We start from the raw sequence: 27,440 nt of genomic DNA, 5'->3' as shown, positions 1-27,440 counted from the left end.
ATTATTTTCCCCTAAAACTTTGTAACAAGAGCATAATACAACCTGTACCCAAGACACCTGTGAAGGTAGTTCATCGATTACATAATATAAACAACTTCCATCTAAGGTAATATTCAGCACATGCGCGTGCGAGAGTTTTCATTCACAATATTAACAGATAAATATCCTCTACATCTCCGGCACTTATTTTACAAACTTTATTAATTTGACATATTTACTAATTAAATAGGAACTCTAAGTCAACCCTCGTTCGGAAACTCACACTCTCATAACGTTAGAACCTATAAATACCACGTTTAATTCGAAACAACCCACACCTACTTAAATACATCTTATAATATAGCAGCAAACAGCTATATGATCATAATATCGATGCTGGGAACAAAGCTTTTCTTTTTAAAGCTATTTCAGCTCAGCAAATAAAAATATATATGTGATTAACTAGCTAAATTACTACTACTACAATATCTAATATTTACATTTGTACATCATTTATAGCTGCGAGCGCAAACGTGCTTACAGTTTAATTAATACATTACATTCCGTCTTTATCTTGTATTAACTAGCAGCGCCATCTGCTAATTAAAAGTAATTATATACGAGTTTTGATTTTTCAAAGAAAGAGTAAACACATATTGCTGGTGATTATTATGTTGCAGCACAAAAATAATGGAAGATCTTTTACCACTTGCGTAACGATTTTAAAACATTAAACATTTTTTCTGTATTTATGAAATATCGTGATCACGTCGTGTTGTTAATAAAGCTACATGTTGAATGCACAGCAACAATATTAGGCATAAGTTACACGTTGCGTTTGTTTCTAGAAATCCTAAACGTGAAATAAATAATAACCCTCAAATTTCTGAAACTAAATCTATTTAAAAATGTGAAAACATAATTCCAGTTTAATTACTCAAAGCCAATGATAGTCGCACGCACGCACACAAACCGTCCGTCGTAAGATTTTAAAATGAAGGGGTTTAGAAGTGAATCGAGCTTATAAGAAGCGCGTAGACGGAAACCTGGATTATTTGGGGGATATTTCTTGATGACGAGAAACCCACTTGAAATAAGAATGTATCTCGGAACAGCTTGTACGGGTATTAACATTCAAACTCTCTCTTAACTTAGGAAGGTCGATACGTTGTTCTTTCCTTATCAGATACATATTCGAGGGGTATGTTCCTCATCTGGAAGCGACCCAGCTGCTACTCTCTTCTATGGGTATATCAGATTACACACATTAGGTTATTCAATACTTTAAAACAATCTAAAAAGTTGAATTCTATTGTACAACAGTTGGGAAAACAAAACTCTTGTGCTTTCTTGTTTACAAAAGACATGAAAAATAAAGCATATTTCTACAGAGTTCACTAGGAACCTCAATTCTTTGTAGTGTGAGAATTACGTGATTAAATTGTTTAAAAAAGTACATCCAGATATTAAAATTCAAAACTACTAAAAGCAAGTTTTGTAGTTTTATGTGAAAACTACGTTAAAATTTTATGTCATAAGTTATCTGCTATTTACTATGGCGGTCATCCTTTAACTAAACTTGGTGAATATTATAACGGAAGTCAAGGTGATTTTTAAATTTTTATTATTAATCATGGACGAATAATTACTTCTGGATGAATGTCTAATATCACCTTCCTTCGAAATCCCAGAATGGACGGATCTGATAATTTTGTAGTAATCTGCGAAACGTTTTGTATAACAGACTCGTCTAAACACTGGCGTTTCTCAAATGTCTGAGAAGCACAATTCCCTCCTGTTCTCTCCTTCATCTAGAAGAAAAGCAACGTTTCGCTATAAATAACAAGAAAAGCTGACGAGATTACGCAACGACTGGAAACGAAACAATGTTCAACACTTTCACTCACAGCTTCACAAACACTGCTGTAGCCAAACCCACACAACTATCACAGAATCTATATTCAATAGTTACAAAGTGTTGGAGCACGTCATAAAGTAATCACGTTTGTTGTTATTAAATAGAACACTGACGAGTTTTTGTTTTTATACATTCATATTTTCGTCGTCAGGTTATTCCTAAATATTTCTGGAAACCCTGTAGAACTTCGTAGACAATGGTAATAGTGTACTCTTTGGACACATGTAGCAAGAACTCCTTAATCCGACAACCTGGAACAAATAAACAAACGATTTTTTATTTTTTTTAAAAGCTATTTGATCTCATGTAACAGCTTTCTCAGTATCAAGAGAGAAAATGCGCATATCCAGAGAAATAATTCTGGTAGTGACGAATTTTTTTCTGAAACAGCTAGGCCTAACAACAAAATTATTTCATTAGTTCTAGAATCTTCTGAGAGTTTATATTCAAAATTAAGTATCGCATTTCTGAAAAGCCTAAACCTAAGCTATATACGAAAGGTTATTATTATTTGTTCAACGAACGTCCAAATTCAGTATTTCAACTTTCTTATAACAAAACGGTTTTAAGGTACAAATTTTCATATGCAAACCAGTCGTGAATTACTTAAAATTTTAGTATTATAAATACATTTTAGTGAAGTAAACAGAATTTCAAAGTATGTTTATATTCAATTTCTCCGAATTATAAAATGTATGGAATATTTCCCGATAATAAACTTTTCAAAATATTTGAAGTAAAATATAAATAAGAACTGACGGTCTCTTCTCCATGAAAGTCGGATTTGTTAAATATGAATTGAAAAATAATCATAGGATGGTCCTAGAAACGGTAAGGTAAACACGTAACACTAACGACCACAGTGTAATGAATGAACAATGTTAACACGTAACAATAACGACCACAGTGTAATGAATGAACAATGTTAACACGTAACAATAACGACCACAGTGTAATGAATGAACATTGTTAACACGTAACAATAACGACCACAGTGTAATGAACGAACGTTGTTAGCACGTAACAATAACGATCACAGTGTAATGAACGAACAATGTTAACACGTAACAATAACGATCACAGTGTAATGAACGAACGTTGTTGGCACGTGACAATAACGACCACAGTGTAATGAACGAACGTTGTTAGCACGTAACAATAACGATCACAGTGTAATGAATGAACAATGTTAGCACGTAACAATAACGACCACAGTGTAATGAATGAACGTTGTTGGCACGTGACAATAACGACCACAGTGTAATGAACGAACGTTGTTGGCACGTGACAATAACGACCACAGTGTAATGAACGAACGTTGTTAGCACGTGACAATAACGACCACAGTGTAATGAACGAACGTTGTTAGCACGTGACAATAACGACCACAGTGTAATGAACGAACGTTGTTAGCACGTGACAATAACGACCACAGTGTAATGAACGAACGTTGTTAGCACGTGACAATAACGACCACAGTGTAATGAACGAACGTTGTTAGCACGTGACAATAACGACCACAGTGTAATTAACGAACGTTGTTAGCACGTGACAATAACGACCACAGTGTAATTAACGAACGTTGTTGGCACGTGACAATAACGACCACAGTGTAATGAACGAACATTGTTGGCACGTGACAATAACGACCACAGTGTAATGAACGAACATTGTTGGCACGTGACAATAACGACCACAGTGTAATGAATGAACATTGTTAGCACGTGACAATAACGACCACAGTGTAATGAATGAACATTGTTGGCACGTGACAATAACGACCACAGTGTAATGAATGAACATTGTTGGCACGTGACAATAACGACCACAGTGTAATGAATGAACAATGTTAACACGTAACAATAACGACCAAAGTGCAATCAATGAACAATGTAAACAATGACAAACATTGTTGAAAATGTAACAGCGATCTTCACAATGTATTAAACAAAGCTGAAATGAGTTACCGTTTAAAAACAATCAGAAGAGATGAAAGAAAAATGAACAAAACGTTGTTAGAACGTACTTCACATACGGTGTGACGTAATGATGGTCGCAGTACCACGGAAATAACAGGCGGCCCCAGCACGTGCTTTTCCAGATTCTTCATCCTTTGTCTCCTTCTGCTGTAAAATTATTAATAACAACAATTAAGTAAAATCAAAGAAAGCTGTACAGTAAGATGCCAACTATATCTACTGTATCAAGTGCCGACTAGCCCTGTCGCACAATACCAAGTCTCTTCAGGTCGGCTGTAAAACAACAGACATATAGTTGTGGTTAAGACGCTACTTTTATTAGCTAGTCTCTTGACAAGAACCGTTACCATGGTGTAAACAAAGAGAGTTAAGTGTAATTGTTTATTGGACTTTATTTACGTCACCACACATCCGAATTCGGGTAACGGTGTTTGGCAGTATATATCCTGTGATTTCATAACACTACACCTTATTAATTGTGTAAGTTTAATTTAGAAATATCCTTACTTTATATATTCATACCAACCTGACTATTAGTGTTAATTCGATACATAAAACCTAACATAAATTATTTTTTTGAACTGACAGATTCCATGTTTACACATTCTAGTCAGTCAGAATAGTGTGCTAATTTAAATGCACTTAACTTCAATCATTCACTAATCGTGTCTAATACACAGCTGGGTTATTGTTATCTGTACAATACGTAGCGACAGCGAATATCACTATTTATAATACATAGGTCTTACTATTTACAGTACGTTTCCTTGTAGAAATAGTCAAGCCATCTTGGAATCTAGAACATGCACACAGTTCACAAAGTAGCAGGTCTAAGTAGTGAGATCTCGGTCTATATTTATGAACCGACTTTAAGTGCAAGGTGCTGATGAATCAATTTCAGAAAAGTAGTCCCGCGTAATATTTGTGTGACATAATTGATGTGAATCGGCATGCCACGAGACTTTTTTTTTATTTATCTATTAAATAAACCAAACATTACACAAACAGACGCACTAGTAGAACTCTAGGCCATTGACCGTGCTGAAAGACTGGGTTGGAACGACACTGCCAGTTACAGGTGTGCAACTCTAAAATAAACACTTAATAGACTTATATTATTCAGTGCAATCGTGGGTTTATTGTGGAAACAGGGGTTTAATTATACTGTCAAGTGAGAAATAGTCGACAGCACCTCTTGATGACGAAAACCCCACTTGAAATAAAAATGTTTCTCAGAACAGCTGGTACGTGTACTAATACTTTTATTGATAAGGAGAGAACAACCTTCCTAGGTCATCTTCACGTTAACAAAGAGAAAGTTTGCAAGTGATCGTTGACGGACACGTCTTACGGACGAGAGTATAAACGGATACGGGATTGTAGGGGGCGTTGCAGTATGATGTTAGGTTATTATTTAGTATAGATATAAATGTGTTCCTTTACACTGGTTTAATTCTAGTTTTAGTTGCTGTATAAGTAAGGCTTCCATGATTCTGCGTTTGTTTATATTTGTTTCCCTACTTAATATCTGGGTGTCTTGTACAGTCATGTTGTGTTTATTTGATTTGCAGAGTTCAGAAACGTGTGAAGGTGTTTTTTTTTTTTTTTGTGTGTTCTCTGAATCTAGTTTCCATTTTTCTGCTTGTTTCTCCAATATAAAAGTCGTGGCAGTCGTTTGTTTGTATTTTATGAATTATGTAAAACTGTGTATGGAACATGTTAAACACGTTACAAGTTTCAGCGATGTCCATGTAGTGGGAATAGCTGGTCCAAAGAAAATGAAAAAAAAACGCCTGCAAAACACAACAAGACTTGGAACAGCACAATAGGGCAGTAAAATATGCTTTTATAACTACGGTAATAAGGAAAACCATTTAGTATAGGAGTGAAGACAGGTGGGGATACTTATGGAGACCGCCTGGTATGGGAGTGAAGACAGGTGGGGATACTTATGGAGACCGCCTGGTATGGGAGTGAAGCCTGGTATGGGAGTGAAGACAGGTGGGGATACTTATGGAAACCGCCTGGTATGGGAGTGAAGACAGGTGGGGATACTTATGGAGACCGCCTGGTATGGGAGTGAAGACAGGTGGGGATACTTATGGAGACCGCCTGGTATGGGAGTGAAGACAGGTGGGGATACTTATGAAGACCGCCTGGTATGGGAGTGAAGACAGGTGGGGATACTTATGGAAACCGCCTGGTATGGGAGTGAAGACAGGTGGGGATACTTATGGAGACTGCCTGGTATGGGAGTGAAGACAGGTGGGGATACTTATGGAGACTGCCTACACCTTAGCAGTTCAAGAGATTGTAGCACATGAGAGACATGAACAGACCAGACGTAATGCACAGATTGGAAGCGTTCCTAATTTACAATGGTTATAGGGAAGGATATGCTAAATGAACTGGTTCAGGTTAGGCACTGTTATTAATTCATATTGATTTTTTTTGTATTAATTAGGATCTGTTTAATTACCAATTAAGCCCAGATAATTTGGATGTATAGTTTTTCATGAATGTACAAATTTTAGAATCTGGCAAGGTAACCTAAGTGGTCCAATTAATTTACAGATCTGACAGAGAAGGAGGACCCCTATGAGTTGTAAGTGACAAAGGATGGACACACAAAGAATGCTTCTTATTGGCTTAAGACAGTGAAACATGCAAATGCAAAAGGGCTAAAAATACTTTAGTGACAGCTTTTACTGAACTTGGTATTACCAAAAAAATCAGGTAAGATGGTTAATTGTACAGGTGTAAGTCTAGGTCACAAAAGGGTTTTCACCACCAGCTCTCTTGAAGAATGACCACACTTGGTTAATGGATAATTTACATAATAGACTGGAATTAACACTAAAAGGTAGTTTTAAAGGAACATGTATTGTGAAAAATTATTATCTTTATGTATTTTATCACAGGAACCACACATGTTTGTGAGTCCTAAAACAATTGCCAAACGTCATAAAAGAGGGTGTGCTAAACATTCCAAAAAGGGTATTGGTACCACCTGCTGGATTCAGTATAAAGTAAAAACATGTAATATGTTGATAAAGTATTTGTTGTTTATTTAAAAAAATATGTTAGGGGAGTTTGATGAAGAAAACTTAAAAATCGACTCAAGTTGGTTTTTCAAAGTCGTAACATCTCTCGCAAATCTCTCCTTAAATTTACGACAAGATGGCATTGACATTCAACAAGCTATACAATACCCTACAGGGGTCATTTGGTACAGATATTAACGAATAAAGAACATAGGTTAAAGAGAAAGATAGCATTAAGTACAAAGGTTTGAATTTATCAAGACTCAGGACAGACATTACAGTTTTAATGAATGTAATTTCAGAGTAGAAAGGTCGATTACTTTATTGTGTGAGCCAAGGATTTGGTGACTTGAAACTACCAAAACTATTTGACCAATTTCTTCTCAAGTTGATATTAATAAACTATGAAGTATGGACAAAAGCACAGGATATATTTGAGTATTGTGGTAACAAAATGGTGGACAAAATACTCAATGTATTTCTATTTACATTGTTCATGTATAAAGTACACTGGTGTGATACTTTCAAACATCTGAATACACATGAAATTTGTTCTGTTATTGTCACAAGTCAGCATGAGAGTTTCCCACCAAACTGGTGTCTGTCACAGCTTTTATACTGGTCTTCTCTGTGTCTAATGCACTGTTCTACTGGTCTTTTCCATGACTGAAGATGTGCAAGTCAGTATTGTACTGTACACTAATTTACTAAATAGATTGAAGATGTGCAAGTCAGTATTGTACTGTACACTAATTTACTGAATAGATTGAAGATGTGCAAGTCAGTATTGTACTGTACACTAATTTACTAAATAGACCTGAAGATGTGCAAGTCAGTATTGTACTGTACACTAATTTACTAAATAGACCTGAAGATGTGCAAGTCAGTATTGTACTGTACACTAATTTACTGAATAGATTGAAGATGTGCAAGTCAGTATTGTACTGCACACTAATTTCCTAAATAGACCTGAAGATGTGCAAGTCAGTATTGTACTGTACACTAATTTACTGAATAGATTGAAGATGTGCAAGTTGAATTATACTGTACACTAATTTACTGAATAGATTGAAGATGTGCAAGGCAGTATTGTACTGTACACTAATTTACTAAATAGATTGAAGATGTGCAAGTCAGTATTGTACTGTACACTAATTTACTAAATAGACCTGAAGATGTGCAAGTCAGTATTGTACTGTACACTAATTTACTAAATAGACCTGAAGATGTGCAAGTCAGTATTGTACTGTACACTAATTTACTAAATAGACCTGAAGATGTGCAAGTCAGTATTGTACTGTACACTAATTTACTAAATAGACCTGAAGATGTGCAAGTCAGTATTGTACTGTACACTAATTTACTGAATAGATTGAAGATGTGCAAGTCAGAATTATACTGTACACTAATTTACTGAATAGATTGAAGATGTGCAAGTCAGTATTGTACTGTACACTAATTTACTGAATAGATTGAAGATGTGCAAGTCAGTATTGTACTGTACACTAATTTACTAAATAGACCTGAAGATGTGCAAGTCAGTATTGTACTGTACACTAATTTACTAAATAGACCTGAAGATGTGCAAGTCAGTATTGTACTGTACACTAATTTACTGAATAGATTGAAGATGTGCAAGTCAGTATTATACTGTACACTAATTTACTGAATAGATTGAAGATGTGCAAGTCAGTATTGTACTGTACACTAATTTACTGAATAGATTGAAGATGTGCAAGTCAGTATTGTACTGTACACTAATTTACTAAATAGACCTGAAGATGTGCAAGTCAGTATTGTACTGTACACTAATTTACTAAATAGACCTGAAGATGTGCAAGTCAGTATTGTACTGTACACTAATTTACTGAATAGATTGAAGATGTGCAAGTCAGTATTGTACTGTACACTAATTTACTAAATAGACCTGAAGATGTGCAAGTCAGTATTGTACTGTACACTAATTTACTAAATAGACCTGAAGATGTGCAAGTCAGTATTGTACTGTACACTAATTTACTGAATAGATTGAAGATGTGCAAGTCAGTATTATGCTGTACACTAATTTACTGAATAATTGAAGATGTGCAAGTCAGTATTGTACTGTACACTAATTTACTGAATAGATTGAAGATGTGCAAGTCAGTATTGTACTGTACACTAATTTACTAAATAGACCTGAAGATGTGCAAGTCAGTATTGTACTGTACACTAATTTACTAAATAGACCTGAAGATGTGCAAGTCAGTATTGTACTGTACACTAATTTACTGAATAGATTGAAGATGTGCAAGTCAGTATTGTACTGTACACTAATTTACTAAATAGACCTGAAGATGTGCAAGTCAGTATTGTACTGTACACTAATTTACTAAATAGACCTGAAGATGTGCAAGTCAGTATTGTACTGTACACTAATTTACTGAATAGATTGAAGATGTGCAAGTCAGTATTATGCTGTACACTAATTTACTGAATAATTGAAGATGTGCAAGTCAGTATTGTACTGTACACTAATTTACTGAATAGATTGAAGATGTGCAAGTCAGTATTGTACTGTACATCTTTTCCAATATATATCGAGCCCTGGGTTTAACTCTTAAAATATTTACTGGAGGAGAGACCAAACTCATGACTGCTGTAAAAAGAAATACACAAGTATTTTCAATTTTAAAACGTTAAGATACGAAACAAAAGATACATGACGAAATAATAACGTACGTAACAAACTATTAGATTGGATATCAATACTGAAACCTGAGAAAGGTTCAGAAACTAATCATTTTCTTTAAAAATATTAAGTTGTGAAACAGTTTTTGTTTTGAAAAAACTACTAATGGTAAAAGTATTTGAAAAAGATTCAAATACAGAAACTGTGTTGGGAGAGACTGGATATGATACTAGAGACGTTAGAATTCTGGCTTCGATACCCACAGCGAGTAGAGAACAAACAGTCCATTTTATACCTATGCGCTTAACAATACCCAAACCAAAACTAGATGTTTCACCATCTTATCAAAACCTCTTATCTAGAATGTTCCATGTTGGCTGAAATTCTATAGTTTCAAACTCAATTTCGAAACTCTGTTTTTGTTACGTCTGTAAACTTTAACTAAAAATGTGGATGTTCATAAAATCACCTACCTCAACAACATACAACTCACAACGCTCACGATGACGGCCATGATTAGTACTGCTAGGCCCCCTGTAACACTTGCTGTTGTACTTGGAATCTCCCTTTCTTTAATGGCTGGAAAATAAGTGAAACAAAAATATATTACAAACATTCGCAACAGTCTAACATCAAAGCTAAATTATAATAATGACTTAAATCAAGTGTACAGGACATTTCAAACCAAAACACCTACAAGTTTCTACTTGTAAATACAAGTAACAAAATCATTCCGTGGAATTATTAACTTACGATAGAATCTAAAGTTTTGGAAGTTGGAGTGGAAAAACAAAATCATTGAAATTTACTGGAAAATGTTAGGTTTATTTAAAGAAAAAATAACAGAATATGGAGACGTTTTTGAAGACAAAAATATTTTGTTTTATAAATATATGTGTATTTAATAAAACATGATTTATTACTTAAGAATTTGACGTCATTTCAACTTATTTCGTGTATGCGTGCGTGCGTGTGTTTTCTTATAGCAAAGCCACAGTGAGCTATCTGCCGAGCCCACCGAGGGGAATCGAACCCCTTATTTTAGCCTTGTAAATTCGTAGACTTACCGCTACACTAGCAGGGGGGGTTTGTATATGTAAACAAAGAAACAAAAAAGTGACTACAAATCTTACGGTTTAAACGCTGAAAGATGAGGAAGGGTTGGAAATTAATAGAATCATAAAACGTTTGTTTGTTTTGAATTTCGCACAAAGCTACTCGAGGGCTATCTGCGCTAGCCGTCCCTAATTAGGAGTGTAAGACTAGAGGGAAGGCAGCTAGTCATCACCACCCACCGTCAACTCTTGGGCTACTCTTTACCAACGAATAGTGGGATTGACCGTCACATTATAACGCCCCCACGGCTGAAAGGGTGAGCATGTTTGGCGCGACCGGGATGCGAACCCGCGACCCTCAGATTACAAGTCGCACACCTTAACACGCTTGGCCATCATAAAACGTAACACGAACACGGATGGTAATCCTGAGATCCTCTTAAGCAAATATGGTTCTCCGAATACTGGGATTTTTGGGAATGTATTTTAACCCTTACCGGACCAGAAGGGGGTGTCAGTAATATACCCGGATTTGATTCTCCTCCTTGACGATACTTAACCAAATTAAACATTTTGAACCAATGTTCTTTCTTGATCAAACTTCGTTCAAAGCTACTAGGAAAGCAGTCTTTGGTCAAGTTTAATTGCTTACACTCTAGACCTGAGATAGACAACTCCATGGCCACTTTCCACATGTGGCTAGTGGATAGCACAATTGTGGCTAGCTCGAGTTTAGGAATCAACTTTTTCAATCATTTATTTTTTTAAATCACAAATTTAGTAATTAGCAACTGCATTGCCTTACGTCATCGCTAATGTCGTGCGCTTTATCATTGCCACATACTCCGCCCATTTTGTAACGTCAGTCTGGTTTAGGTGTTTGTTATCGAGTGTGCGTTGTTTTGTATGCGCTTGCAAACATTTTTGTTGTGCAACTTTCAAGTGTTTAAATATATTTTGTTTTTAATCCCATAATATGGATAAGTGGATAATTCGAAAAAGAAAGAATCCAGATGATGGTGAACACTCAGAAAACAAAGACAATTTAATTTATTCTGAAATTACTGCCGAAAAGAGAATGGCGCGTGACTGGAAAAACGTGAAACAAGGATTTAATGAAAGTTGGAAGTTAAAATTTGCAGTGATTGAAGTAAATAAGAAGCCAGTGTGTCTTTTGTGTAACAAAGTTTTTAAGAATAATAAAGTATACAACCTTAAGCAACAATTTAACAATTTTCACAGTGAATTTGATGTAAAATTTCCAGTTGATAGCAAAAATCGTATGAATGAAATTAGCCGTCTGAAAGCACAACTTCGTGAACAAAAGGGAGGCCTAAAAAGATTTTTATCATTGATAAAACTAGCTGAAAAAAATCATTTTCTGATGTTGAACTAGTAAAAGAAATATTAATTGTGATCACTGAAAACTCTGTTGGAGAATTACGATTAAAAAATAACATATAATGTTCTTCAAAAGGTAAATAATTTGCAATTAAGTCGAAGAACAAATGTACGCAGAATGCTAGACTTAGCAAAAGGCATGGAAAACCAGTTGATTGAACAACTAAATGACTATTTGTATTTTTCTTCAGCACTAGATGAGTCAATAGATATTAGTGATACTGCACAGTTGGTATTTTGGGTTCGATATGTAACTTCAGATCTTCAAGTGAGGGAAGAAATGCTTGGCCTTTGTGGATTACAAGATCGAACATGTGGAAAAAAACATCTTTGAAAAACTTATTGAAATGTCAAAAAAACTCAATCTGGATTTTTAAAAACTGGTTTCTGTCGCAACAGACGGTGCTCCCGCCATAACAGGGACGAAATTAAGATTTGTTTCTCTTTTAATGTAGCATTTAATTGAAAATAATGTGAAGTCCACACTGCTATTTTCTTGATGCAAGATGCAATGGAAAGATAGAAATGTATGTACTCAGATGTCTAAAAGTGATGAGTTAAAAAATTTGATGGACATTGTTGTAACAATTGTGAATTATATTAGAAGTGGAAGCTCTCTCATCCATCGACAGTTTGTTGAGTCTCTGAAGAAAAGCTGTGACTGTACTTTTGATGATCTTACTGAGTTTGGAAATGTAAGACGGTTAAGTAGAAGAAAAGGCTTGGAATGATTTACTCCTCATTTCCTCAAATAAAAGAGCATCTTGTAGAAAAAGGTAAGATTGAAAATTTCCCTGAAATTGAAACTTTGTCATGCCAGTGTGATTTGCACTTTCTGTGCGACATGATGGCTCACTTGAATTGTTTGAACACGAATCTTCAGGAAAGAGGTAAAATAATAAGCGAGCAATCACAGTCTATTCATGAATTTCAATTAAAGCTAAACCTCCTTGAGGAACAATTACAAAAGATTGATTTGACACATTTTGCAAATTTGAATAGTTTCCTAGAAAATAATAAGGACTATGATTTCTCTGGCTCTAAATATGATATCTATGTCAACTGGATCAAAAATTTTAATCACGTTTCTCCAAATTTAAAATTTATATTTGAATTTTTGCATGATCCATTTCAATAAAGAAATTACATCTTTTTTATCTTTGGATAAGTATGGATATTAAGACGAGATGCTTACTCTACAAAGTGTAGAACACATAAAAGGTAAACAAAAATGTTCTATCAAAGAGATGTGGCTCACTATTCTGATAAATGAGAATCTTCCAAATTTATAGATAGGAATTTCAAAATTATTTTCCATATTTGGATCCACATGTGTGTGTGAGTCAACGTTTTCTACGCTAGATTTTCTCAAGTCTAGATACAGATCTCGGCTTACTGACACAAATATAGAGGCACAGCCAAAATACTCATTGAACATAGATATTAAGCCAAATTTTACAAAACATGTTGATGAAACCCCCCCTCAATTTTCACATTGAAGGTTAGTTGAAATGCAATTATTTTGATTAAACTAGCATCTTTATAATTATTTTTTTTAAAGTGTGGCCACTGTGAAAAACAAGTTGCCCATCTGGACACTGGATGATGGTGACACATGTACAAAAGGGATCCAGTTCACAAGGTGACAGTTTTAAAAACTGTGATATCTCTACAAATGCTTCACGTTTTGCCAATCACATTATTTTTTATATAATTTTAAGTAAAGAATACAGGTAAGTTAATGATTTTGGTGAATACATCACAAAATCATAAATAAATTAAAAACCCAGGCCGGTATCCTGAGATTCACAAAAAGGTTTTGTTGAGAGAGCACAGCCCTAAAACACGAGCAACAAGAAAGGAATCTCTACAAGTAAACTTTAGTTTTATCAACATTTGCGCGTTTTTCTTTTTAGCGCCCTCTACATTTAAGTATTAACGATTAAATGTTGCTTCAAATATCTTGAAAAACAATTTTCATTAAACTTCAATTATTATTTCAAAAAATATTACTTCAAAAAACGTTCCAACAACCAAACATATCTTTCATATATGACGATGACCGAAGAAGGTCGAAACGTTGTTCGCTCTTCTATGTAAAATATTTTCTCAACCCAAACGAGCCGTTTTGCATACATATATATACACACAAGTGGGTTTGCTCGACATCACTGATTATATCTTTCATATACTTATTAAAATGCTGGCTGGCATATAAAGCACTAATTAGAAGATTTTAGCATATGACATATTTAAATATACGAGAAAAAAATCTACACTTTATCTTTCTACCATATAGAATAGATGACTTTACTATATGTACTTCTGTACGTTCTAGAAGGTGCTCTGCTTTAAGAGCAACAAATAAGTTTATTCTTTGGTTTTGAAGTTCCTATGTCATGCTGTGATGTAGCCAAAATAATGTATAATACTCTTCTCGTGATTCATGGTACGCGTATATTTTATTGACCTTATGACAGTACAAACGTTAAGCGTCCCTTATGTGACGCCTTTTTCTTTGTACTGACAGACAGACAACACACTACTGTAATGTGGTGCAAGTGGTTGAAACAAATGTAACACTTTAAAAGACATAAAACATTTTTAGAATTTCAGTCAAATTTACTATTCACATAAATAACAAATTAACTTTTAAGATGCTTGTGTCACACACACACACACACATCGAATCGAGTACGTTAATCAGCCAGAGAAGTGAAAATCACATTCGAAGTAAATTCGCGGTCGAACGAAATGTATCAGAACTATATTTCTAATTTGTTCTGCGTTTCATATGAAGCGGGGTAAAAAACTGATTGCTTTTGGGATGGGTAAATAACCGCTTTCACCCACCCAGTATATTCATACACTTAGATGAGTTCAGGGTAGGGATTTACGAGGCCTAAGGCGGAGATAACCCTTGCACTTAAACAAAGAAATAAGAGTCACTTAGAAATAGACTAGTTGTATTCCAGTAAGGATCCACGAACATTAAGATCAGTGGTTCACATGCACAAGGCATGTACGCGACGTAATCTAGAAGGATCTGTCTGTGAAAGTGATACAAGTTACACGTGCACAAGATACTTTCACGATATGCCTGTTCAACAGTCGTGCACCTCAGATAGCTGGAGAATAAAACGGATATTTATGTTATTCCGTACGAAGACATGCTATTCAAGTTGTTGGATAAAGAGATATGGCTTTTCTGTGCGATCACACTGTTGAAAAAAATGCGATGGAAATCCGTCATTCTCACAGAATAGTTGGTTTGTGGAAAGCTTGCAGGGAGGAGTGATATGTTCTAGACATGGCATTCTTTCCCAACAGAAACTACGCTGCAGGACTATTTTAAAGAAGCACAACTGTCACACTATAACCGGACGTGGTGACCTAGGTCGTAGCGCTTGATGAAACTCCAAAACGAATTCATCATAATAGACTCAACAACGATGAAGGTTAGTAATCGTGTAAAAATACTTACAGATTTGGATAATCGGCGTTGAAGAACACATAACCACACACAAGTAGGGGATAAACATCCTAAGCACATTTGCACTAAGGATACTGTATTATATTAATAAATACTACTTGCACACTCAGGGACTACTTGACTAAGTCTTTACAAATGCACTTTCACAGTAGATTGGGTAAGTAATTTCTACAACACTCAAATGATGGGTTTTGAATTTCGTACAAAGCTACTCGAGGGTTATCTGTGCTAGCCGTCCCTAATTTAGCAGTGTAAGACTAGAGGGAAGGCAGCTAGTCATCACCACCCACCGCCAACTCTTGGACTACTCTTTTACCAACGAATAGGGGGATTGACCGTCACATTATACGCCCCCCACGGCTGAAAGGGCGAACATGATTGGTGTGAAGGGGGTTCGAACTCGCGACCCTCGGATTATCAAATGATGGGAAACCGAGTAAACCTATACTTAAAACATTAAAGAATATGGGAAAACTCTAAAGACAATCTTAATAGCGATGCAGAGTTTGAAAACAAACAGTATTATGTTATGCGTACCATAGGATCCGTCCAAGTCTTTGAACTCGCATCTTTGTCCCATATACCCATCTGCACATCTGAAATAAAAGAAGAAAAATAAAAATATTGAGAATTTCGCTTTCAATTCAGTGTAACACCATGAAATATAGACAGAATTTTAGAAACTGTATTATCACTACAAGTTATCAAACAAATAATCTATATCAAAACTCTACTGCAGATGAGTAAACTAGTACAATGTAATCCATTTACAGGTTTCTTTTCCTTTCAAAAACGGTAAAATTGAAAATATAATTCGTGGGCACAACGAATCCAAGAGTTATTAGGCCTAAGTGGCATACCCGAGTTCAAAATATAATTTTCCTTTAAACGATGGCAAAACTGCACATATAATCTCTGTACACAGGGAATCAAACAACATACTACTAGGCTTCTACGTCACAGATCATGTTTTCAATTTTATTTCAGTGAAAAGAACAGAAAATATAATATCACGATCAAACGGTTGCACCACTGTATAATACCGAGTAATATATTTGGTGCAATTTCACTCTACTATTCACATACCTAAATTAATTTAGATTATTGTGTTGTTAAAAGGCTTAAACACACTCCACAAATATAACAGTCTAACTTTGAAATATCTTTTGTTACTTTTTCCACAACGAGTAAGAGGGATCGGGTAATGGTCAACTTTGGAAATAGTGTTGTCGTCTTGTTTAAATGAAGACATTTCAAACTATCCAAAGTCCTAAATCAAGAGACTATTAAAAAGTCTGTATACTTACTCGCAGTTGTAGAGAATTGACTCTCCTATTTTCACCGAAAAACAGGTGGCGCCGTTGAGGCAGTACCACTTAGCATAGGCTTCGGGGCATGCGTAAGTCTGAAAGGTGATATTTGGTCTCGTTGTGGTGGACGTGGTAGTCAAGGGTGCTCTTGGCTTCGGTGTTGACCTGGACGAACAAGCCTCTATTCGAAACAATAACTGCTTAAGTCAAACGTACGATCTTTTAAAATACACAGAAGTTTGTGGAACAAGAAATAGCGAATGTCTTAAGCAGTTCCAATTATCTTCTTATGTAGGTAAACGTTATAAAAACAAACAAAAAGTTCACAGACTCGTAAATGATTTTAAAGCATTTTATGATTGTACACTTATGTTATAACATTCTTTATCCTTTCAAAAACATCTTACTTTTTAAATGATTAAGTCTTTAAAACCTCAAGTTTTATCGAGGAAAATTTGGTACGAAGTGTTTTCAAGAGTGGCCACCATTATTCGTTTAATTTCCAGTTAGCACTTCAAGTCTACCTCTAATTGAAGCACTTTATCTTCTCGGCGAAGTTCACTGATCTTCGCAATACTTTGAGCACCGATGTGCAGTTTATTCAAATCTGTTGCTTTTGAAGAAGAGAACAGATATAAAAGTAATGCTAATTGCGAAACATTTTGTTTGTGCTTTGAATTTCGCGCAAAACCATACGATGGATATCTGTGCTAGCCGTTCCTAATTAAGCAGCGAAAGATAAGGAGGAAAGTCATCATCATCCACCACCAACTCTTGGGGTACTATTTTACTAACGAATAGTGGGATTGAACTTAACATTATAATGCCCCCACGGCTGATAGGGCGAGTATGTTTGATGGGAAAGGGATTCGAGTCCGCGATTCTCCGTTTGCGAGCGGAACTTTCTGACCACCAAATCACGCCGGGCCACGCAAAAGAAGAAATGATTTGAAAGTTGGGTACCTTCGATGCTATCGCTATCACGAAGATTTGTCCTCGAGTTTCTAAACGTGTTAAGACCGTATACTGCTGATCCACTAAACAGTAGCGTGTCCTCTACCGAGGTAATTTGGGAAGGGGGGCAGTTCCCCTTTGGATGGTTTGGTCTACCTCAAATCTGAGATATCAGAATTTAGTCTCAATATTTCTAACTTATTTTTACATTGTGACTTCCACCATATTAAAACGTTATTTTCTTGACAGGTCGGGCACTCACGCTATGTAACGTGAACTAAAAGAAGCATATCCAATCAGGTGAGACCCAGAGGAGAAAGGAGGATCGGGTGGTTGCAAAAAGAGTTGAGAAGATTTCAGTTTTTGATGATTAGGAAAGTAAGAAATAGAAACAAATATTCTGAAAGTGAAGAAAGCCTATTTTGTGTATTTAATAATACTTAACCCCCCATTATTTTTGTGTATTTAATAATACTTAACCCCCCCTTATTTTTGTGTATTTAATAATACTTAACCCCCCCCTTATTTTTGTCCCAAACTCATTCTTTGTCCCCAGCTTTAATAACAAAATCGTAGAAACACTAGCGCCATCTAGACTTGTGAGTAACACTGGCACTGATTTTGTACTAGTTATGATAAAACATTAGTGATCCACATGACTTGTGTATAATTAAGGTTTCTACGTCACCAGTGTCTGGTCCACACTAACTTTAAGTGACTATCTGTGTATTAAATATACGAGTTGAAAATCGTTCCAGTTTTTTCAGTTCTGTGGTATTTAGATTTTGCGATTCTTTCAAGTGTTACCGTGTATTACTTTATTCCTACTTAGACCAGTACATTAAGTTAGAAACATTTACTGAGATAATTTTCATTTCTGATCTGAGTAATTGGTAGTTCGCTCGCTCTGATTGGTTAGCTGTCAATAATAAACATTAAAAGGTTTATACATATCAAACATTTCGGTTCGTGGATTCATTAGCAGTTCGTGTATAGAATATTCTACATAATTTGCTTATAATCAAATTAATACATATTAAGAGCTTCATTACAAATCGCGATTTAACGCCACCGACAAATCTGCGATACTAGCGAGTTTGTGTTGATTGTGTTGGATAACTTATGTTCTACTTTGTGTATTTTATGTGAGAGGGTGAAGACAAGTAGGTGTTTCTAACTTTCTGTCCCTTGAAAAAAATTAAAAACTTTGACATTAGAACTAAACTATCTCATCATATATGCCATTATAATTTAGGTTAGCTGACCCTAATTTAACTGCAAACGACGGGGAATGAAGGCAATCAGCCAAGAGCACTCGCCGCCAAAAGGGCTTTGTTTTGCTCTGTTCAACCAATTAATGGGATCCACCGTCTGTCACGTCAAGAACTAAACATTCTTCTACCTGCACCTGTTAAGCTAAGACTGGGCCACACCCAGTACATGTGAATTAGGAAACGCCCCTTAACAAACAATGGTCTACTTTTCGAAAACCATTTCACCTTGTCGAATTTCTATTTTTTTTTCATTCAGTTTTGGTTCTAAATAATTTTCTAAATAAGTAAAAAAAGGAATGGTAAACCACTGTCGTCTGTTCGCGAACTATTTCTTAACCCTAACATGCCGGATAATACAGTTTTTGATGTATATTAATAATATTTCGACTGTTTTATAAAGCGTGGTTCCTTTATAGCAAAATGGCTTCTTTATCGCAAACAGTCACCACTAATAAACAGTTTGGACCCCGATTCATAAAACACCGGACTTGGTTTACACCTTTTAACCCTACCCTTCTAGTAATTACACTAATAATTAAAACAATTAACCCACTAACTACTATAACAATATAAATAAATATACTTCTCTCTGACATAGTTTCGAAACAAAGGTTCTTGTGAATATAAAACACGTAAAGTTGTAACTAAAAAAACCAAAAAACACACGCTAGAACAAAAATGCAACTATTAAAAAGCATGAAGATTGGGATGCTGCCCACGGTCTCGGCAGGTCGCCGGGTGGGATCTACCGTCTGGGACTGCGTAAATAGTGCTTTTCTTACAGTCTACACCCTTCTATGCTCATCAACACCGGATGTAAAAAAGTACACCCGCTGTCTCAATCCTATTCCAAGTTTAGACTCCACGTAAAATAATATAAACAAAAATATGAGCTTTTGTTAAGTTTCTAGGTCCATGACCGATCTTTCTAATACCTTCTATAAACTGAATTGTATTGGTCAAAGTGATTCCCAGTTCCATTTTTTTCCCCTTTTTTAGTTTGTTTTAAAACTAAACACAACTATTAATTTAAACTTATGTTTTAAAGTGTAATTTTAAAACTAAATAATATTCATTATTATAAATCCACTAACTGACTTGTATCTAAACATAAGTCTGAATATATATGAAGATAACATTTCAGTGAAAACAACAAACGCCCCTATCGGTTTATAAAAGGTACTAATCGGGTTGTGGTACTTTGTTCTTTAAAGCAAAACAAAAACAGCCGGAATAACAATGCTGAGCAGGTTCGAATCCCCGTCACACTAAACATGCTCGCCCTTTCAGCCGTGGGGGCGTTATAATGTTACTATTATAATCTCACTATTCGTTAGTAAAAGAGTAGTCCAAGAGTTGGCGGTGGGTGGTGATGACTAGCTGCCTTCCCTCTAGTCTTACACTGCTAAATTAGGGACGGCTAGCACAGATAACCCTCGAGTAGCTTTGTGCGAATTTCAAAAACAAACAAAAATCATTCGCCACCTATCGGACATCACTGAAGTTATTTCCCCTGAAAATACATTGTTAAAATTTCCTTTTGAATACCAATAAATCAGTGAATGTAAAAATTGTATAGTTCGTGTCTTTTGTGTTCGTGGGAGGGGGCTATGGAGGTCACGCTTGGTTAAGACTTGCCAGGTGACCGCCACGTGCCACACAAACAAGGCATCATCCTCACCTGCCTAATGCATTACTACTGACCAGTAGGAAACAGTGCCATCTGTATCGTAACAAAACACCATTCACTGTAAACAGCTGCAGTAGTTCATAACGTTCTAGATTTCATATGTAGGTGAATAGTAGGGGCAAGATAAACCAGAGGGGCTGTTTCTTGACGATATTACCTGGCCATCTCTGTAAACACATTGTAAAGTCAAGTATATGTTTGTGGTTTAAGAAATACAAGAACGATCCCGTTCATCGCTGACCACGACCTACGAAATACAAGGACCACGATCATTTGAGATCATCATTTTATTTATCATTTTAGAAAATAAAAATATTTTTTTTATTTTTCTGAGCCGCACAGTTTAGGTTTGAAACTCAATGGATCTGTATTGGAAGCTGAAATTCGTGGTTTTAGAAAAAGGAATAAAAATTATTGGTTAGGGAATATTCTGTCTTTTTAATGAATGTATTGTAACTTTTGAAGGGTCTCCCAAACCTACTAATAGTGATTCTACTAAGGCGTATATACAGATCATGGCGACAGGCATAGCGTTTATGCTAGTCCTAAAGACGTGGATTACAGTATGGAATGTAACTGGTGCGAAGGTAATTAGTCAACAAGCACCCATCCGACGTAATTTATATGCTATGTATAGATTCACCATAGAGAATGAATGACACGTAGCATTTTCATTTACAGTGTTGGCCGATTGTGATGAAAAGTCTTTGATAAGACAGCTACCCACTATCACGCCCCTTTGAAAGTCGGATTGATCGTATTACCTACTGTCCTACAGGATAACCACATGGTTCATATCTAGACTTATAGTGCTTAAATTCCTATAAATAAACCAAATATAGCTTCGTCAGTAAATATTTTCGCCAATCTTCGTTAAAAAGTACGTGAAATAAAGTAAAAATTTCCTTTTGTACAGCGACATGACTGCGGACTTACATCGCTAAAAATCGGGTTTCGATACCCGTGGTGGGCAAAGCACAGATAGCCCATTGTGTAGCTTTGTGCTTTATTCTAACCAAACATGCTTGCCATTTCAGCCGTGGGAGAGTTATATGTAATGGTTAATCCCACTCTTCATTGGTAAAAGAGTAGCCCAAGAGTTGGCGGTGGGTGGTGATGACTAGATGCCTTTCCTCTTATTGTGCGTCAGCATTTTCGTGCAATCTATTTTGTAGTTTAAGAATACTGTTCCAGAGAGAGCAGCGAAACAAATGACACGTCAGGCCTCTACGTCATTCAGAGATTCTTTTTCTTCGCTTAAGTTATAATGTGTTCTTTGATATTTTGTTTTGCATCTTAATATTTTAGTTATAATAAAAGTTTATTTTATAAAAGTTTTATATACATTAAGTTTATTCAGATAAGAAGGAAATCAATCTTAAAGCATTGAAGTTATAAGAAAAACACTGACTGATAAGTCTCTTGTTATTTTACATAAAAGCCGCACTATATAAGAATTCACTAAAGTTGTAGGGTAGGGGACCCTCGAACTACATCAAACCATCACATATTACTCAACAAACTGCGGTTGCCATCTGAAGTCGTCAGCATGGAAAATAATGGAGGTGAAAGGATCACTGGTATAATGACCAACATTGGAAAGACTGTTTCTTGAATTTCATGCAAGACAACTAAAGGACTATCTATGCTAACTGTCCCTAATTTAGCAGTGTAAGACAAGGGGGAAGGCAACTAGTCATCACCACCCATCGTCAACTTTTGGGATACCCTTTACTAACGAATACTGAGACAGGAAAATCACATTATAAATCCACACGGCTTGATGTGCAAGCATGGTCGGTGGTAGGATTCAAACCAGCAGTTGCGAGTCCAGCGCCCTAACCCCTAGGGTCTTTTCACACTAAAGTTTAGTGACTAAACTATGTACTACTTCGCCAGACACAACGATTCATTTGTATAACTGTCCTATATACAACGTTCCACTTGTGTAACTGTGTTCTAAATTTTCTCTGTAATTTCACAGGCTTACAGAGATAAATATAACTAAATCTGTAGCGATATTCACTGGTATATTAATAAGTACCTACACGAATCAATCTGCCTGAATTTCTTCCAGGAGTATGAATTATCATTGTCTAGAAGACACATGGACTGAAGAGGTTGGGGTGGGTTGTTGGGTGTTTATAGTGCACGACAAACTAGTGGCATTGTCTATCAGTACTATTGAGGTTTAGTATTGTACTGAAACTAGACCTACTTCACGGTCACAAACAATACACTGTCCCGATGCACGCGCCACGAGACACGCTCAGCGTTTGTTACGACTGAGCGCCAGACAGCCAGCACGTGACGAAAACGACAATAATGGTTAAAATCAACAGTTCTTCATTTTAACTCGTAAGTGAGGAGAGAGGAACAGCCGCAAACCGTACACAAAGCTCAACACAAAACACTGTTAGCCTGATGCACTTCCGTTTATCAATACAGTACAGTCAGGAGGCTTTCATTCTTACTGTGCACGTGGTTTTCTTGACTGTGAAATTACTCTTATTATGTAGAACATCTGAATACACTCCGGGTAAAATTCACATAAGCCCATCAAAACAAATATCAGTTTGCATTCACGATATGTAGTAATATTGAAAATGGTTTACTTACAATCTTGGGTTAAAAATCACGTGGATCGAAGGCCACGTGTGCGTGAGGTCCCTTTATCCTTCGCAGCGGGGAAGAACAAGAGTCGAATTTAACCTGATATACGGCTGTACGCTTAATGTTTAGAGCAGCCGCAAATAATGGGTTAACCTGCATAATAAATTTCATAAATACATTTTATACTTATTTAAGACAACGGATTTGTGTAAAAGTGTGAACGGTATTCGATCATTCGATTTAGGATTTGGAATAGTCGTTTGTTATTATCTAGCCTAAAGCTGCATAATAAGCTATCTGTTCTCTCCCATTACGAGTATCGAAGCCAGTTTTTAGCGTTACAAGTCCTTACATTTACTGCTAAGCCAATGAAGGGTGTCGAAGACAGTGCGTGTATTAAAGCTATATAAAAATTACGTAAACACGTTAATCTGGCGACAATCGTTATAATAAGTAGCGTCCCTCTGGTGAGTGAAGTACAAACGTCGCTAAACGGTTAATCTCCTAGTACTTGCTAGAAAGACGCATCTTGATAATTCCAACTCACAGAGAAATACGTTCTTGCCACGAGAATTATACAGTTGAAGATTTTTTCTTGTCAGAATTAGCTGTGAGGATTCATTCTAGTTTGACATAACTGATTAAGTTCGGTTATTCTTTTAAATATACAGAATATTTTACAGCACGAGTTTGCAAAATATTTTCAAATACTTTGTATTTTGTCAACAAACGTATTGAAACAGAGCGACATCTGTAGGTATTGTTTGTTTTAACCTTATCATGAATGATTGACCATCACTTCGTAATTATAGGGTTCCTCTTCACGTGTGATTGACAAACCAAAATGAAAAACAACGGGAGCTCTTAACGCACTTACTGGCACGAGATGCTCACGTGGTACGGTTAAAAGTGAAAGGTAATTAAAGGTTTCTTATTTCAGTTTCTTACCGAGTCTCTGTCGTTACGTATTTATAATAATTAATGTTTCCTATCTCAGGTTCTGACCGAGTCTCTGTCGTTAAGTATTTATTATAATTAACGTTTCCTATCTCAGGTTCTGACCGAGTCTCTGTCGTTAGCTATTTATCATAATTAACGTTTCCTGTCTCAGGTTCTGACCGAGTCTCTGTCGTTAGTTATTTATCATAATTAACGTTTCCTGTCTCAGGTTCTGACCGAGTCTCTGTCGTTAGTTATTTATCATAATTAACGTTTCCTGTCTCAGGTTCTGACCGAGTCTCTGTCGTTAGTTATTTATCATAATTAACGTTTCCTGTCTCAGGTTCTGACCAAGTCTCTGTCGTTAGTTATTTATTATAATTAACGTTTCCTGTCTCAGGTTCTGACCGAGTCTCTGTCGTTAGTTATTTATTATAATTAACGTTTCCTATCTCAGGTTCTGACCGAGTCTCTGTCGTTACGTATTTATTATAATTAACGTTTCCTGTTTCAGGTTCTGACCGAGTCTCTGTCGTTAGTTATTTATTATAATTAACGTTTCCTATCTCAGGTTCTGACCGAGTCTCTGTCGTTACATATTTATTATAATTAGTGTTTCCTATCTCATGTTCTGACCGAGTCTCTGTCGTTACATGTTTATTATAACTAGCGTTTCCTATCTCAGGTTCTGACCGAATCTCTGTCGTTACGTATTTATTATAATTAATGTTTCCTATCTCAGGTTCTGACCGAGTCTCTGTCGTTACGTATTTATTATAATTAATGTTTCCTATCTCAGGTTCTGACCGAGTCTCTGTCGTTACATATTTATTATAATTAATGTTTCCTATCTCAGGTTCTGACCGAGTTTCTGTCGTTACATATTTATTATAATTAATGTTTCCTATCTCATGTTCTGACCGAGTCTCTGTCGTTACGTATTTATTATAATTAATGTTTCCTATCTCATGTTCTGACCGAGTCTCTGTCGTTACGTATTTATTATAATTAATGTTTCCTATCTCAGGTTTTGACCGAGTCTCTGTCGTTACGTATTTATTATAATTAATGTTTCCTATCTCAGGTTCTGACCGAGTCTCTGTCGTTACGTATTTATTATAATTAATGTTTCCTATCTCAGGTTCTGACCGAGTCTCTGTCGTTACGTATTTATTATAATTAATGTTTCCTATCTCAGGTTCTGACCGAGTCTCTGTCGTTACGTATTTATTATAATTAATGTTTCCTATCTCAGGTTCTGACCGAGTCTCTGTCGTTACGTATTTATTATAATTAATGTTTCCTATCTCAGGTTCTGACCGAGTCTCTGTCGTTACATATTTATTATAATTAATGTTTCCTATCTCAGGTTCTGACCGAATCTCTGTCGTTACGTATTTATTATAATTAATGTTTCCTATCTCAGGTTCTGACCGAGTCTCTGTCGTTACGTATTTATTATAATTAACGTTTCCTGTCTCAGGTTCTGACCGAGTCTCTGTCGTTAGTTATTTATTATAATTAACGTTTCCTGTCTCAGGTTCTGACCGAGTCTCTGTCGTTAGTTATTTATTATAATTAACGTTTCCTATCTCAGGTTCTGACCGAGTCTCTGTCGTTAGCTATTTATCATAATTAACGTTTCCTGTCTCAGGTTCTGACCGAGTCTCTGTCGTTAGTTATTTATTATAATTAACGTTTCCTATCTCAGGTTCTGACCGAGTCTCTGTCGTTACGTATTTATTATAATTAACGTTTCCTGTTTCAGGTTCTGACCGAGTCTCTGTCGTTACGTATTTATTATAATTAATGTTTCCTATCTCAGGTTTTTTACCGAGTCTCTGTCGTTACATGTTTATTATAATTAGTGTTTCCTATCTCAGGTTCTGACCGAGTCTCTGTCGTTACATGTTTATTATAATTAGTGTTTCCTATCTCAGGTTCTGACCGAGTCTCTGTTGTTACGTATTTATTATAATTAGTGTTTCCTATCTCAGGTTCTGACCGAGTCTCTGTCGTTACGTATTTATTATAATTAATGTTTCCTATCTCAGGTTTTTTACCGAGTCTCTGTCGTTGCATATTTATTATAATTAATGTTTCCTATCTCAGGTTCTTACCAAGTCCCTGCCGTTATATATTTATCATAAAAATAAAGTCTGATAAACAAAACTGACCCTTGTAGGCAGGCGATTGTTAACATTCCACGAAACTTGCATAAATATATGCCGTTGCACAGACTGTTATCACGCGTGACATTTTACCTCAGGTCCGTAGCGCTTGTTTAAAAGGTGTACCAAACCTTTCACGTCAACTTCATAAAAACAGTTGGAGTCAGTCCAGACACCAAAAACTACAATATATGGGGGAGGAATGAAGTCCTTATTACAGGTATGGTTCCTGTGTAAAGCTTGCGTTGACGGTCACACAGCATGACCACATGACCAGCTGTTGGTCATGAACAAGTACCGGCGACGTATATCACGTTCCTCCAATAAGCCATGCCCCCCTACATCCTCTCATTACCGGAAGTTGTCGGCATTCCGACGACTGTATTTTTCACTAACTTCCTTTGTATGGAATCTGAAACCAATACCTGGATTTGCGTAGAAGATTAATACGAGGTGTGTGTTTAGGGCAGCAAACATAAGTCTTCTTTCCATGTGGAAAGAGCGCGTGTTTCGTGTAAATATGGTGAATGGCTCTACAGTACTTATAACACTTCTTTTCAGTGAGGAATGGGGTTGTATGAATGTCATGCATTCACACACTTCTTATACCATTTAATAGATCGATTAAATCTCATCCAGATTTTTCACATATACGATCGTCACCAAGTGTTGTTGTGTTGTGTAGTTTACAACTTTTTATTCTAGAGGATCGTCACCAAGTGTTGTTGTGTTGTGTAGTTTACAACGTTTTGTTCTAGAGGATCGTCACCAAGTATCGCGTTGTGTTGTTTACAACTTTTTGTTCTAGAGGATCGTCACTAAGTATCGTGTTGTTTTGTTTACAACTTTTTGTTCTAGAGGATCGTCACTAAGTATCGTGTTGTTTTGTTTACAACTTTTTGTTCTAGAGGATCGTCACTAAGTATCACGTTGTTTTGTTTACAACTTT

At 35.9% G+C, this 27,440-nt stretch overlaps 1 protein-coding gene across 4 annotated transcripts in view; it reads right to left on the bottom strand.

Moving 5' to 3' along the window:
• Nucleotides 1-1,406: 1,406 nt before the first annotated feature.
• The window catches only part of LOC143233156 (uncharacterized), a 39,224-nt gene continuing 13,190 nt past the window's right edge, over nucleotides 1,407-27,440 (bottom strand). Inside the window, exons 3-7 of one of the 4 annotated variants that reach the window (XM_076469106.1) lie at nucleotides 16,848-17,031; nucleotides 16,078-16,136; nucleotides 10,065-10,170; nucleotides 3,924-4,020; nucleotides 1,407-1,790 (exon numbers count right to left, since the gene is read on the bottom strand). In XM_076469106.1, coding sequence (XP_076325221.1) covers nucleotides 1,611-1,790; nucleotides 3,924-4,020; nucleotides 10,065-10,170; nucleotides 16,078-16,136; nucleotides 16,848-17,031 — 626 coding nt within the window. In that variant the 3' untranslated portion in view covers nucleotides 1,407-1,610. Of the gene's footprint in view, nucleotides 2,149-3,923; nucleotides 4,024-10,064; nucleotides 10,171-16,077; nucleotides 16,137-16,847; nucleotides 17,032-27,440 lie in introns of all 4 variants that reach the window. The other 3 variants (XM_076469105.1, XM_076469108.1, XM_076469107.1) reach the window with 3 other exon arrangements.

The sequence above is a fragment of the Tachypleus tridentatus genome, chromosome 12 (assembly GCF_004210375.1).
Source record: "Tachypleus tridentatus isolate NWPU-2018 chromosome 12, ASM421037v1, whole genome shotgun sequence".
Classification (NCBI taxonomy): domain Eukaryota; kingdom Metazoa; phylum Arthropoda; class Merostomata; order Xiphosura; family Limulidae; genus Tachypleus; species Tachypleus tridentatus.
The sequence above is the reverse complement of the archived record's forward strand: the minus strand, read 5'-3'. Positions and strand labels throughout refer to the sequence as shown.